The 13,373-nt window shown below is 41.8% G+C and overlaps 1 protein-coding gene across 1 annotated transcript in view; it reads left to right on the top strand.

Annotated features, from left to right (window-relative positions):
• The window catches only part of DPF3 (double PHD fingers 3), a 244,019-nt gene that overhangs the window by 213,300 nt on the left and 17,346 nt on the right, over nucleotides 1–13,373 (top strand). The window contains exon 9 of the mRNA XM_057542703.1: nucleotides 10,105–10,217. Coding sequence (XP_057398686.1) covers nucleotides 10,105–10,217 — 113 coding nt within the window. The remainder of the gene's footprint in view (nucleotides 1–10,104; nucleotides 10,218–13,373) is intronic.

Here is a 13,373-nt window from a genome sequence, read left to right as displayed (position 1 = left end):
TATCTGTGTTATTCACTGCTTGGCACTTCACACAGTGCCTGGCACATTGTAAGTGCTCAATAAAAATTTTTTGAATAAATGGATATTGTAACTGGTCATCCTGCCCTAGCCATCTCCACTAAACCCTCTGTCCTAACCACCAGAGTCATCTCTCTAAAGCATGGGTACAAGCAAATCAGGTCCCTGCTTAAAAAACTCTGAGGATTCCTCACTGCTTACAGAGTCAAATTCCAATCTGTATGCCTGTATAAGGGGCCCTTCACAATCTTTCCTCTTACCTCTTCAGCGTCATCTTTCGCCACTTCCCTTTTCTCCTGCTCTTCTTGAGCTACTCTACTTTGCCTGAATAAACCATGCACCTTAACTTTCTTGCAATTTCCTCTCCCTGTAATCCTCTTTACCCTTTTTTTCCCCTTAGGAAATTCGTCCTTCAAGGCCCAGCTCAAATGCTACCTCCTCTCAGTGGCCTTTCCCCAAGCTTCCCATTATTGATTGCTTCTCCATCTGTAAGCACTTTATTCATTCCCCTATTATAGCACTTATTACATTGTATTATAGTCATTTCAAAAGATATAACCTATAATAGTTATCTGTTGCTGTATAACAGATTACTCCAAAATGTAACAGCTTAAAACATAAATATTATCTCATAGTTTGTATTGGTCAGGAATCTAGGTGTGGTTTTGCTGAGTGCCTTTGGATCAAGATTTCCATGAAGTTGCAGTCAGATTGTCATCCAGGGCTATGGTCTCATCTGAAGGCTCGACTGAGAGAGGATCCTGTTCCAAGCTCACTCGCATGGTTTTTAGCAGGATTCATTTCCTCCCAGGAAGTTGGACTGAGACCTTTCCAAGGACATCTCACAACACAGCAACTGACTTCCCTTAGAGCAAATGAGTGAGAAAGCACAAGACAGAGTGCCAAAGATGAAAGCCACAGTCTTTTTATAACTTAATATTAGGAGTGACATCCTATCACTTCTGTCATATTCTACTTGCTAGAGATGAGTCAGTTAAGTCCAGCCTACCCTCAAGGGGAGAGAATTACACAAGCTTATGAATACCAAGAGATGGGGATCATTGGTGGTCATCTCAGAGGCTGCCTATCACACCTCCTAAACCTGAACTCCTCAAGGCAGGATCCACGCCTCATTCATCTTTGAAACTTCAGCACCTAGTATAGCTCCTGGCAGTTGTAGGTGCTCATTGAATTTGGTCAAATTCAATAGAATTATTTTTCTATAAGAACCTGATCACAATAAAGTAAATCACAAAGTCAGAAGAACCCTCAAAATTAGAATTAAAAATGATTTAAAAGATAAAATGAAAGACAAAGTGTTTAAGTGTCATGGACACACTGTCAGTCCTCTATTTCTAGGCACTTCTATGATTGCTTCCCAGTAGCACATAGGAAAGGCCAGAAAAGCAAGAAAGCATCATTTTTCTTTTGACTTGGTACAACTCTGAAATATTTTTGAAAGAAAAAAATGGAATACCATCGCAAAGCTCCTCAGACAACTCGAGAACTTAGACCACCCGTGAGTCCATCTTCCAATTCATGGAAGATCAGCAGTTGGAGGATCACAGACAATCAAGTGTTGACTAATCACTGCTCTTTTCCACCAGCTATCTATCAATTATACCATAAAATCCTTCCAGACAGAAGATTGCAGGGTCTCCAATCTGAGCAACAATTTCTTCTTCGGGCTCACTTTTCCAAAGAAAACCCAAAGCCTTTAGCCAGCGCCCATGGCTAGATGCTCATGATGTCCAGAGAGGCCTGATATGCACAGCCAACGTCAGGGATTCACATCCAATATTGATGTTGGGCTCTGGACAACGATTCAGTCAGGGCTCCATGCACTGCTGTGGGACAAGCATCACTTTGGCAGATGGTTGCCTCCAATCTACAGTTCCAACTAAAGATTTAGAAGGAGACTTAACCTGTGTTGCCTCATGTTGGTGACCCTCTCCTTCCATTCCTGCCTGGCAATATCTGCCCACTGTCACACAAACAGCTCAATATTGCTCATGATGAAACCTTACCCAAGGCCTCTGCTGGCTGCAGACTCATTGACCACCCATCTGTACAGGCCCAGTGTTTTGCATGGGGGTGAGTGGTGTGGTTGATGAAAAGTGCTTTTGGTTTCTAGATTTCTTGTGCTTTCTGTCGTGGTATTGGACTAGGAGTGGGCTAGTTCAGTGGAATATTTGCCAGAAATTCTAGCAGAACTAACTGGTTACTTTAATTTCCTTCTTAGTTTCTTTCACATTGAGTGTCAGCTGGCAAAATTTAGAAGGCTTGTTTATTTCACCAACCAAATGGGCAACTTGGGATCACGAATATCTCTAAAAATAGTGTTTATAGGTGGCATAGACAGAGCCACAGCTTCATGGATAACAGGTTCCTATCATTTCATTTAATATATTGGAAAACTAAGGCCTGTGAGGCAAAGTGACTTTTCTCAGGGACTCAGATGCTGCATCATATATCAAATTGTGGTACTTGCTCCATGAGGGCAGGTTTTGGTTTTCCCCACTCCTGTATCCCCAGTGCCTAGAACACTGCTGGCCACATTTATTTATTCAAAAAATACGGTTGAGGGAATGAGTAAGTGAATAAATTATCCTTGGTACTCAGCTGCAGTGACTAATTAGGGGCACTGGGATCATTACGGTGGTTCTTGACATCTTTCTGGTACCTTGGCCCCAACCTGGGATAGTCAGGTAAGTTATATAAAACCAGGTCAAGGCTGTCCCATCCCCTTATTTCACTTTAAGAGGACCAACTGAAATGCCCTCAGGTTTATATATGAGACTACTCAGACCACACTTGACCATGAAAACTTGGGGAATTTCTAGGGCCATTTGAGAATGGAGCCATGAGCCCTTAGTGATTTAGCCCATTAAAAGTGCTCCTAATGTTCTTGCATGAATGGCTTCCTATGATTATTGATGATAATGATTGAAGCAACAATCCCTGTGGCTTGTCTCCTGTGTGACACCTGGGTGCCCGCGAGTGTGACAGTTTTGAGGGGGGATAAACAGACCCCTAAGATGGGTCAGACTTGCTGATGGTAAAGTGTTTTAGCCAAGCAAAAGGCAGCCATGGCATACACCATCATTTATTTTGAATGCGTTTTTGTCTGTATGGTCTTTATCCTTTCTACTCTCTTTCTCTTCTTTGTCTTCTTCGAAGTACATTAAAATGGTGAGAAAAAAGGGACCCATGCAGGTGCCTCTGGAGTGCCATTGTGGTCCTTGATTTGTAGATGTCTTAGTGTTAGAAGAACATCTGGGGCAGATGGGAGGTAAGCCTGTAGATCATTGTAGAAGGTTTGCAAATCAGGGCTGGAGAAGTAATCCATGTGGGGAAGCAGTGCCCGGATAACAGGCTTGTCACAATGTATGTGCACAGAGTTCAAATTCTTGATGGCTCAGAATTGGTTCCTCCCTTTGCAGATTAAGTATAATAACTCAGAGCCTCATTCCTTCTTCCACCTGACAAACTGGGTCTCAAAGTGGAGGAGGTTAGAAAGAGGAAGATAAGGAGAGAAAGAGAGAAAGGGAGGAAGGGAGAGACAGAGACAGAGAGAGACAGAGAAGGAGAGAGGGAGAGAGAGGATAAGTGAAAATGAATGGATCTGATGGAGTGAGATGGCTTCCTAAAGTGAGCTAGTAATATTTGTTTCTCCGCAAATTACTCTTTAACATGGGTGATTCAGATTTGACTGCATTGTGCATAAATTCTTTAGCTAAAGCTTCTTATATATTTTTGCAATATGTAAATATTAGAAATTGTATGTGTGTATGAATATAGAGAACCGCTAGAAATTTGAGCCAAATTATTTTCTAATGAATGCCTATGGAGTCTTGTTTTTGGTGCTTTTTCAGATTGGAATCGATCTTACATATTTTATATAATATGATTTCTAATAAACCAGGCATCAGACCAAGGAGTGCAATTTGAATTTTGCAGTTACTTGCCTGAGAACCATGGATATTTAGGTTTTCCTTTCCTGAGAAATTAGTTTTTAAGAGATCAACACTGATGAATAAGGTACTAAAATAAAATTGGGTGTTTATAATTTCACAATGAATAAATAATAGACCATGCTGGTTCCACAGTTATTTGTATCTATTTTATTTATGTTTTCAGCACATACCTAGCGAGATAATTTTTTTTCTGGAGCTCTAATTTAATCAGTGATGTGGCTTAGCCTAGTCCAAATTAAATATTGGCAATAATGTAATGAAAAACTCTTTTAATAAGGATCATAATGTAAGAGACACATGTCATAGCCATTTGTAGATTTCTTTTTGCCCAGGGTTTGTTGAAAATGAACTGTGTTTCTCTCACTGTGCTGAGTATCTACAGAGTGACACTGACTGGTTGATGGCTCTGTTAGCTTCTAAGTCACAGTTGTAATGTGAACTCAATCAACAAGGTATATTTAGATATTTTTGTCCCTAAAAGGTTGGAAATATCCATGTGTGTGGGCAGTTGTGTATGAGCATGTGTGGAAGTAGGCAGCTGTAAATATAAAACGAACACTGGTTTTGCCTGGATATTTATCTGTGTGCCTTCTCACTCGAATACCACGAACTCCTGTTTGCTGTCCTGAACATTGCCAGCGTCTATGCACATGGGTTCTGGAAAGCCATGACATGTATCCTTCGCATGGCAAGGGGGCAGTCCCTGCTTTCAGATGCCTGCCTTCTCTTTTTCACTGAGTTCAGTAGACTGCAATTTCATACATACCAACCTCATGAACAATCTTCTTTCTGCGAAGCGTCTCACATCCCGCTGGTTTCCCTTTTCTACCCAGCTGCTGAAATAGCACCCCAAAGCCAAATCTCCGTTGTCTGAAAGCCCTGTCCAGAAGTTAGGTCTCTGCACATGGTGGCCATGGGTTATATTTCCTGTTTCAACTTGTAGGGAAGATTGAGGTCCGTTTTGGAAGGGGTTAGGGCTGGATTAAGAATGTATCTTTACACCAAGTTCACCACTGGACCAACTGAACAAACGGGCAGAAGATTTATTGAACCCTCCTAATAGAACAAATTTGGAGGAACACTCAGGAAGGACTTGGTTTTTAATGATCTGGCTGGGATGAATCATGCACACCACGCCACTTTCTAAATCCATTTTGGTAATTGAAATCTTATAAATGTCCTGTTGAATCATCTCACCCAGGGGACCCAGAAAGTGTTGTTTCCCCTGCACTCCATTGGGCCATTTAAATAGCAATGCAGGTATTCCTCGCTTTAAGAAAACTGGATATATGGAAAATCTAGATTTCCAAGCAAGCACATTAGAGAATGATGGTTAATTTTACAAAAGAGATTAAGACAGGAATCTTTAAGTAGTGGGTGGCCATAAGTAAATTGCTTTACTGCCAATGTGCCTCTTTATTTTCTACCACCCTTGAATTGGAAAGACTATTATCCACTTACTTCCAAGGATTTTAGAAATTAGTTCTGGGCAAAAATAAGGAGTTCTAGCAGTAAAACTTAGATATGGGCTTCTAGCACTTTCCTTAGCAACTTTTCCTTTTGTCCAACAGTATGCTTGATTCCAGTCATTTCCATGGTAGATAAGAAGTCTTATCCCTATAGTTTTATCTGGGAAATGACTTTTCCTGTTTGTAGAGAAAGGCAGCAGACAGGCAACCTGTTCTGGTGGCACAGAAAGGAGGACTTAGTTCTGGGCCTAGTTTTTGCACCTGCTAATGGCAGCTTGGGTGACTTAACTCTTTGTGTCTCACCCTCCCCAGCTGAGAAGTTGCATCCCCTCCTTTCCTCTCCCACTTGAGTCTGAATTCTGAGCTGAAGGAGCTCTGTAGCCAGAGCTGAGGCTAATCTTAGTCCTACATTTTACCTGGGGTGGAGGCTGTGTGAGCTTCGTTCCCTTCCTTTGGGTGTGAAGGTCTTTGGGGGGAGGCTGGTGACTTTCTCAAAACCGGAACACAGAGAAAGCCCATGGGATTTTTTGAGACACTTCCAACAGGATTTTCTCAAGCCCACTTGCTACTGTTCACTGGTCCAAAGCTATCCCAGAAAATGTCTTCAGAGCTCAGCACAGTGGTCGAGAGGTCTTGAAAAGAGAGTTGGCTCTCAGTAAATATTTAGGGAGTGTTGTCGGCTTCATGAAGCACGCAACCCCCCCCCCCCCCAACCCTGGAGGCATCCAGAGGCACAGCTGGCTGTGGAGTTCCATGTCACGCTCTGGAATGTCCTGACCTTCCTTCCCAGGGAAGGTGACACTGATGAGGGTATTATTATTAGTAGGGCAGCTTCTGCTCAGCTCTGTCAGCACACGCTCATTCAGGGTCCTTATCGAGCACTGACAAACTCATGAACCTTTGGCAGTCAACACAGCTGACCACCCTCTCCTTCCTGAAAGCTCTTCTCTGGGCCACTGTGACCCGTACTTGCACGGTTTGCGTCTTACCTCTCTCCAGCCATCCTTCCAGTTTCCTCTGTTGGTCCTTTCTTTTGATCTTCAAATAGTTGAGTTACTCAAAGCTCAGTCCTCGACTTTTTTCTCTCTTCTTTCCTCTTCCTTTCTCTTTTTTCCCTTTTCCTAGATAATTTCATTAACTCTCATGGTTTCAATGACCACCTATTTAGCAAAAGCTGCTAAATTTATATGTCTAGTTCATATTTCTTTTGAACTCTAAACCCCTATATTCGACCATCCGCTTGACATTTCCACCCAAAGTGTCACAGACTTCCCAAATTCAACATGCTCAAAAGAGGGTACTCCTCCCCCTCCTCCATTCGGTCCCTGTATGCTTTCTGTAGTCTTCCTCATTTGAGTAAGTTTCACTGCAACCCACCTAGTTTCTTAGGTCGGAATCTTGAGACTATTTCTCATCATCTCTTTCCCACACTCCCAATGCTCAAATAATGGTCAAGTCCTGTCAATGATTTCTTTAATATTTCTCCAATCTCCACCTCCACCATCCTTGTCTCTCTCCTAACAGCAGCATCCGCCTCCAAACTAGTTTCCTGGCAACAATTCTTACATCTCTACATTCCCTCTGCCCGCCTCCCCCCAGTTCTTTCCTTAGACAGTAGCTCCTTCCTTCCTTCCTTCATTCCGTCCTTCCTTCCTTCTTTCCTTCCTTCCTTCCTCTTTTCCTTTCCTTTCCTTTCTTTTCGTTTCCTTTCCCTTCCTTTCCCTTCTTCCCTCCCTCCCTCCCTCCCTTTCCTTCCCTCCTTTTTGATGACTTAAATTTTTCTTTGTGTTTTCCGTATTTAAAAAGACCCTTTCAACTTTTTATATTGAAATAATTATAGCTTCATAGAAAGTTACAAAATATATTACGGAGAGGTGCCATGCGCTCTTCACCCAGTTTCCCCCAATGTAACATCTTCCGTAACCATAGTACACTCTCAGAACCAGGCAATTGACACGATGCAATCGCAGACCTTATCCATATGTTATTGGTTTTACATTCACACACATGTGTGTTTATGCATGTATGTGTATAGTTCTATGCAATCTTATCAATACGTAACTCACTGCAATCAAGGTTCAGAACTGCTTCACCACCCAAAGGTCCCTCGTGCTGAAGGAATGCTCCTTTAAAAACACAAGGCAATTCAGTCACTGCCTTGCTCAAAATGCTTTAATGATTTTAAAGCCCCAAATTCTTAAATGAGGGCCACATGTGCCCACGTAACTTGGCTGTAGCTACCTCTCTGGGCACTTCTTGCCCTCCTCCTTTTGCTCGCCAAGCCTCTGCCTACTGGCCTTTCCCTTCTGTTGAATTTGCCAAGCTCCTCCACTGCTCAGAGCCTCTCCACGTGCTGTTCTCCTCACGTGGAATCCTCTCCCTCGCCCACTCAGCTAACTCCTCCTCATCTGCCAGGTATCAGCTTAAAGATCTTTCTCAGGGAAGGTTTCCTTGACATCTCAGACTAGATTCGATTCTCTTGTGATTTTTCAATGCCAATTATGGTTTTTCTTTACAGTACTTACACAATTATAGGTAAATAGGTATGTGGGTAGTTTATTAATTTGAGTTCTCTCTGACCAGACTAGAGGGATTTGGGGGTGGGGGTCTTGCTCACCACTGTATCTTTTCTGTCTAGTGTCATGGCTGGCCTAGCAGGTGTTCAATAAACCCTAGTTCATGAACAATTACTGTAAGCTGGCTGGTTGTGGCTGGGTGTGCCCTAAGGCCATGGAACAGGGCAACATCAACCTGCTGTTCTAGGTATATGCTCCATGAATTCATCTTCAACCTTCCCAGGTGTCCTGAGAACCTGGGCATCTGTGGCCCAGAACACCCAGAATCTCAAACTGGTATTTTCTCTCCTATTCCCATCCCAGTGTTCTGTGTGAGAGATCAGAATAGGGAACAACCCTGGCTAGTGTTCTTAGACAGATCTTTGAGATGCTGTCAGGAATATCAGCTGGATGTGCATCCAGGATTTTAACGTAAGGCTTTGCTCTCCCCAGGGTCATTGGCATGGTGTCACTTTGAGAGGGTTATTCAGAGCTGTGAGGGTTTCTAAGTTGCATGGCTCCTGAGAAGTCCTAGAAATGCTTTTAGATCAGTCCCCTCCTCAATGCTCCCACCTGCTATTTGCTAGGTGTCCCCAACTCCCCTCACCATGAGTCATTCTGTCCCCACTCTCACTCTCAGAGATAACTCAGTGTGGTTTGCATTGGTGGCGGCCCAGATCTGAAGGGTCCTTATATTGACTGAATAGACAGTATTTCCCCCAAAGGACAATGATAGAACTCTGTGAGAGTTTGGAAAAGAAGAAATGGGGGCCTCTTGCTGGGATGTGGCTTTGCCCAGGAGTGGTGGTACCGCGTGGGATCTTGACTGTCTGTGGGGGACACTGGGTTGGACGCTATGTTGGTTGCCCCTAATTGGTGCCCCGTCTATGCTATCCTTCCTTTTTTTTTTTTTTTTTTTTTTTTTGCTATGCTATCCTTCTTTAGAAGCTCACAATCCCTCACGTGAAAGAGGCGACACATGCACTATATGGTGGATTTGGCAGAATTGGGAGAAGGGTGAACCCCTAGCAATAGGCAAAACTGTCAATTCTTCTGTGAGAGAGTCAGTATAGGGCTTTGCCCAGGGTGTCTGGGCAGATTCCTGTCTGATTCACAGCCCTGGGAAACCTGGGGACATCATCCAAGTTTCCCTTCCCGGCCAAATAGGAGGTCAAGGTCTTCACACTGTACGGCTCACAGTCGTCCTGCTGCCGGTGTCTCTCTTTTGGGTGGGCAGTGGCTGAGAGCAGAGCCCAGCTCTGCAGGCCAAGCCTCCGGTGTAGGTCTGCTGGGGCTGGGTCCTCTAAGGTCACATTAATGTCCCTCCCTGCTCTTACTATTGGCTTGGCTAACGTGATACATAGGATGGAGAGAAGAGTTGGAGCCCGTGATGAGTCCTTTCAGGGTAGACCTGGCTGTTGTGTGCCCTGGCAGTGACGCTGCACTTCTTCGCCCTCCCTGCCAGGCTGCTTCCCTCCACAGGGCCTGTTACTGTGCAGGGCGTGGACTTCTGCGTGTCCCCTGGGCGTTGGCATGGACACCTTAGGTAGCAGTGTAGTGCCTCCCAGTGCCCCCCGAGCTCTGTCCCCGGGAGCCTCACATGCTCCCTCTGATCTCCTCCCCGGTGCCCTAAGGCAGTGTGCACAGCTTTGCAGGCCAGAAGGCTCAGCTGCAAATAGCCCATATGTGTTACCTCCCACCACAATTGATGCCGGGGAGATAATGCTGCTGACTCTCATGGTGTCGCTTTGTGCTGTGCGATTTCCTTTCTCTTTCTCTCTGATCACCACTTTCTGTCCTCATCAACTAGTTACATCTCTGGGGGAACATGGCTCTTAGGGCAAGAGGACTTGGATGACATCTCTCCCCAGCAAAAGGCTTAATACCTATTTCTCTCTTTGGGCATTGATCTGATGTAACTGTGGGTGGTGGTGAGGATGGTGGGTAGGGTTCCAACCAGGCTCCCACTTTACTCCCCAACCCGTGCTACCCCACCCTCCCTCCAAGTCGGCCATGATGTTGTGGCATTGAGGGGTAACAGGTCAGACCCTCTGGCCCTAATGCTGCCATTTCTGCTTCCTCCAGGTCACCCCACCTGCCTGCAATTCACCCTGAACATGACCGAGGCTGTCAAGACCTACAAGTGGCAGTGCATAGAGTGCAAATCCTGCATCCTCTGTGGGACCTCGGAGAATGATGTGAGTGTGGGGCTTCCCGCGTGGGAGGGAGAAAGACAAGGAGCTGGGAGTCCTTTGAGGATTGGAGAGGAAGGCAGGATTCTCATCACTGGACTCCTGGGGAAAATATCCATCAGGACCTCCTTCTTGACTTTTGCCCCGAGGACCCTTGGGACCCTTGTGCTACAGGGACCTTGGGTATTCTTCGTGCCTGTGGAGAGAGGTGCAGGAGGTGATGGCCAGAGGCTGCCTTGCTGGCCGTTAGCCCTCAAGGGTTCATTGATAGACAATGGTGCGCACTGCTTAACGGTTGGGATGTGCTTGGCTCTTTACATCACATTCTGGAGTGTGTCATCTCACTTGGTCTAAATGTTAAGTATAATAGATGCAGAATTTAAAAAACCCACATTTTGTTATGGACAATTTCAAACATATACAAAGACAGAGAAAATAGTGAAACTGATGTACCCCCATCACTAGCTTCAACAATGATCAATACATGTCCAATCCTGTTTTGTAAATATTGCCACCTCTTTCTCCATGATATTATAGTCCTAGTCATAATATCATTTCACCTGTAAATACCATATATGTCTAAAAAAAATAAGGACTTATGTTTTACAGATTGTGAATATGTTTATTTTCAAGTTGAAAAAAAAAGATAAGGACTTACTTATTAACAAAAATAACCAAAATATTAACAATAATATTAAAAAAATCAATAATTCCTTAATATAATGAAACATCCAGTCAACATTCCTATTGCCTCAATTGTCTTAAACATTGTGTTAATTATCTTAAATTGTTTTAAAATGTTTTTATTTACTATTTATTTGAATTGTGATTCAAATAAGACTCATACATTGCAATTAGTTGATATGTCTTTAAAGTTTCTTAATATATAGGGTTTCCTTCTATTTTGATCTTTTTTCCCCCTTGATTTTTTGGTTGAAGAAATCAGTTTATTTGTTCAATAGAGTTTCCCATGACTGTATTTTACTAACTGCATCCCTGTGGTGGTGTTTGACATTTTCCTCTGTCTCTTGTATTTCTTGTACATTGATGCTTAGAGCTAGAGGCTTGATCACATCCAGATTCTCTTTCTTTTTCTCTGTCTCTTTCTGTCTCTGTCTCTAAAATATATAAATAGCAAGACTACTTCATAAATAGTGAGGTATACTTTCATCAGGAGGTATGTAGTACCTGGTGTCTCTCTTTTCATGATGGTAGCATCTTTGACCACACTGACTATTTCATTAGGGGTTGCAAATAGTGATGTTCTTATTCCATAATTTATTCTTTGTTTATTAGCTGGAATAATTCTATAAAGAGAAACTTTTCCAACCTTATATTTGGTTACCTTCATGTATAGATTATATAGAAAAGGCAGGATAAATACTAGATTCTTTCCCTTTATTTATCAGTTTTCAAAATAATGGGTGGATTCAACACGTATTCATGATCAAACCCTCAAGAAAATAGAAACTGTGGGATATTTTCTTAACATGATAAACTTTTTATACCTTAGAACTAAAGCCATTGTCTTATTTAATGGAGAAATACTAGAGGCATTTCTGCTAAGATCAGGAACCAGGCAAGGATGCCCACTATCTCTATTACTATTCATAATTTTTCTAGAGATATTAGCTAATGCAATTAGACAAGAGAAAAAAATAAGTATAAGAATGGCAACAAAGTAGAAAGTTTTTCTGTATTTCATAACTTTAATAGTATATCTGGGAAAGTCTAGAAAATCAATAATAAAGCTAACCCAAACATTAAAGGTAGCAGGATATAAAATTACCATACAAAAATTAATAGCTTTCATATGCACAAATAATAACCAGTTAGAGGACATTATGGTAGAGAAACTCCACTTATAGTAGCAACAAATAAGAAATATTTAGAAATATACTTAACAGTAAGTACGTAAAACCTAAATGAAGAAAAGTTTTAAATGCTTTTGAAAAGACATAGAAATAGACTTGAACAAATGAAAAGACATTGTGTGATCTTGGATAGAATGACTCAACATTGTAAAGATCTCAGTTCTTCCTAAGTTAATTTACAAATTTGATTCAAACCCAATAAAAGCATCAACATGCTTTTTAATGGAACTAGACAAGTTGATACTAAAGTTCATATGGAAAAACAAACATGCAAGAATAGCCAAGGAAACACTGAAAAACAACAAATTATGGAGGGAGTCTAGCCCTGCTAGATATTAAAACATACTGTAATGCCTCTGAAATTAAAAGAGTATGGACAAAAAGACCAGTGGAATGGAATAGAAATCCCACAAATCGACCCAACTACATACAGACATTTAGTATAAAATAAAGGTTGTATCTAAAATTACTGGATCAAAGATGGACATTTTCATGAACAGTGCTGGGACAACAGGGTAACCATTTGGGAAAAGATAAAATTAGGTCCATATCTCATGTAATATGTAAGAGCAGCCTTCAAGTGGACTGGGGATATAAATATAAAAAATAAAACCATACTAGTAATAGAAGAAAACATGGGTGAATTTCTCTTTAAATATAAGGAAAGATTTTCTGTGACTCAAAATTTGGAAGGAATAAAAGAAAAGGCTGACAAATCTGACCACATAAACATTTGCATAGTAAAAACCACAATAAAGTAAAAAGACAACTGACAAAATGGGAGAAAATATTTGCATCGTATACCACAGATGAAGGTGGCAATATATAAAGAACTCTTAAAATTTGAGGGACAAGGGACCATAAACCTGATAGAAAATGGGAAAAAGATATGAAAAACAGTTCACAAAAGATATAAAAATGACCCTTAAATATTTGCAAAAAAAAAAAAATGTTTGAATGCATTCATAATTAAAGAAATTGAAATGTAAACAAAACTGAGATATCATTTCTTACCCATAAGATTGGGGAAAAAAAGTATGGCAGTGCAAAAAATTATGACAGTGCATTCTGTTGATGAAGTTTTGGGAAAGGTGGCACCGTTATATACTGTCAGTGGGAATATAAAGTGGTACAACCCTTCTGGAGGGAAATTTAGCAATACCTAACACAGCTACTGTGCACTTAACTTTTGACTCAGCTATCTCACCTATAGGAATCTACCCTAAAGATATACCCACAGCTCTATGAAAATACATATGCGTAAGGTTATTCATGGTCACACTGCTTA

The sequence above is a fragment of the Balaenoptera acutorostrata genome, chromosome 3, assembly GCF_949987535.1.
Source record: "Balaenoptera acutorostrata chromosome 3, mBalAcu1.1, whole genome shotgun sequence".
Taxonomy (NCBI): Eukaryota; Metazoa; Chordata; class Mammalia; order Artiodactyla; family Balaenopteridae; genus Balaenoptera; species Balaenoptera acutorostrata.
The sequence above is the reverse complement of the archived record's forward strand: the minus strand, read 5'-3'. Positions and strand labels throughout refer to the sequence as shown.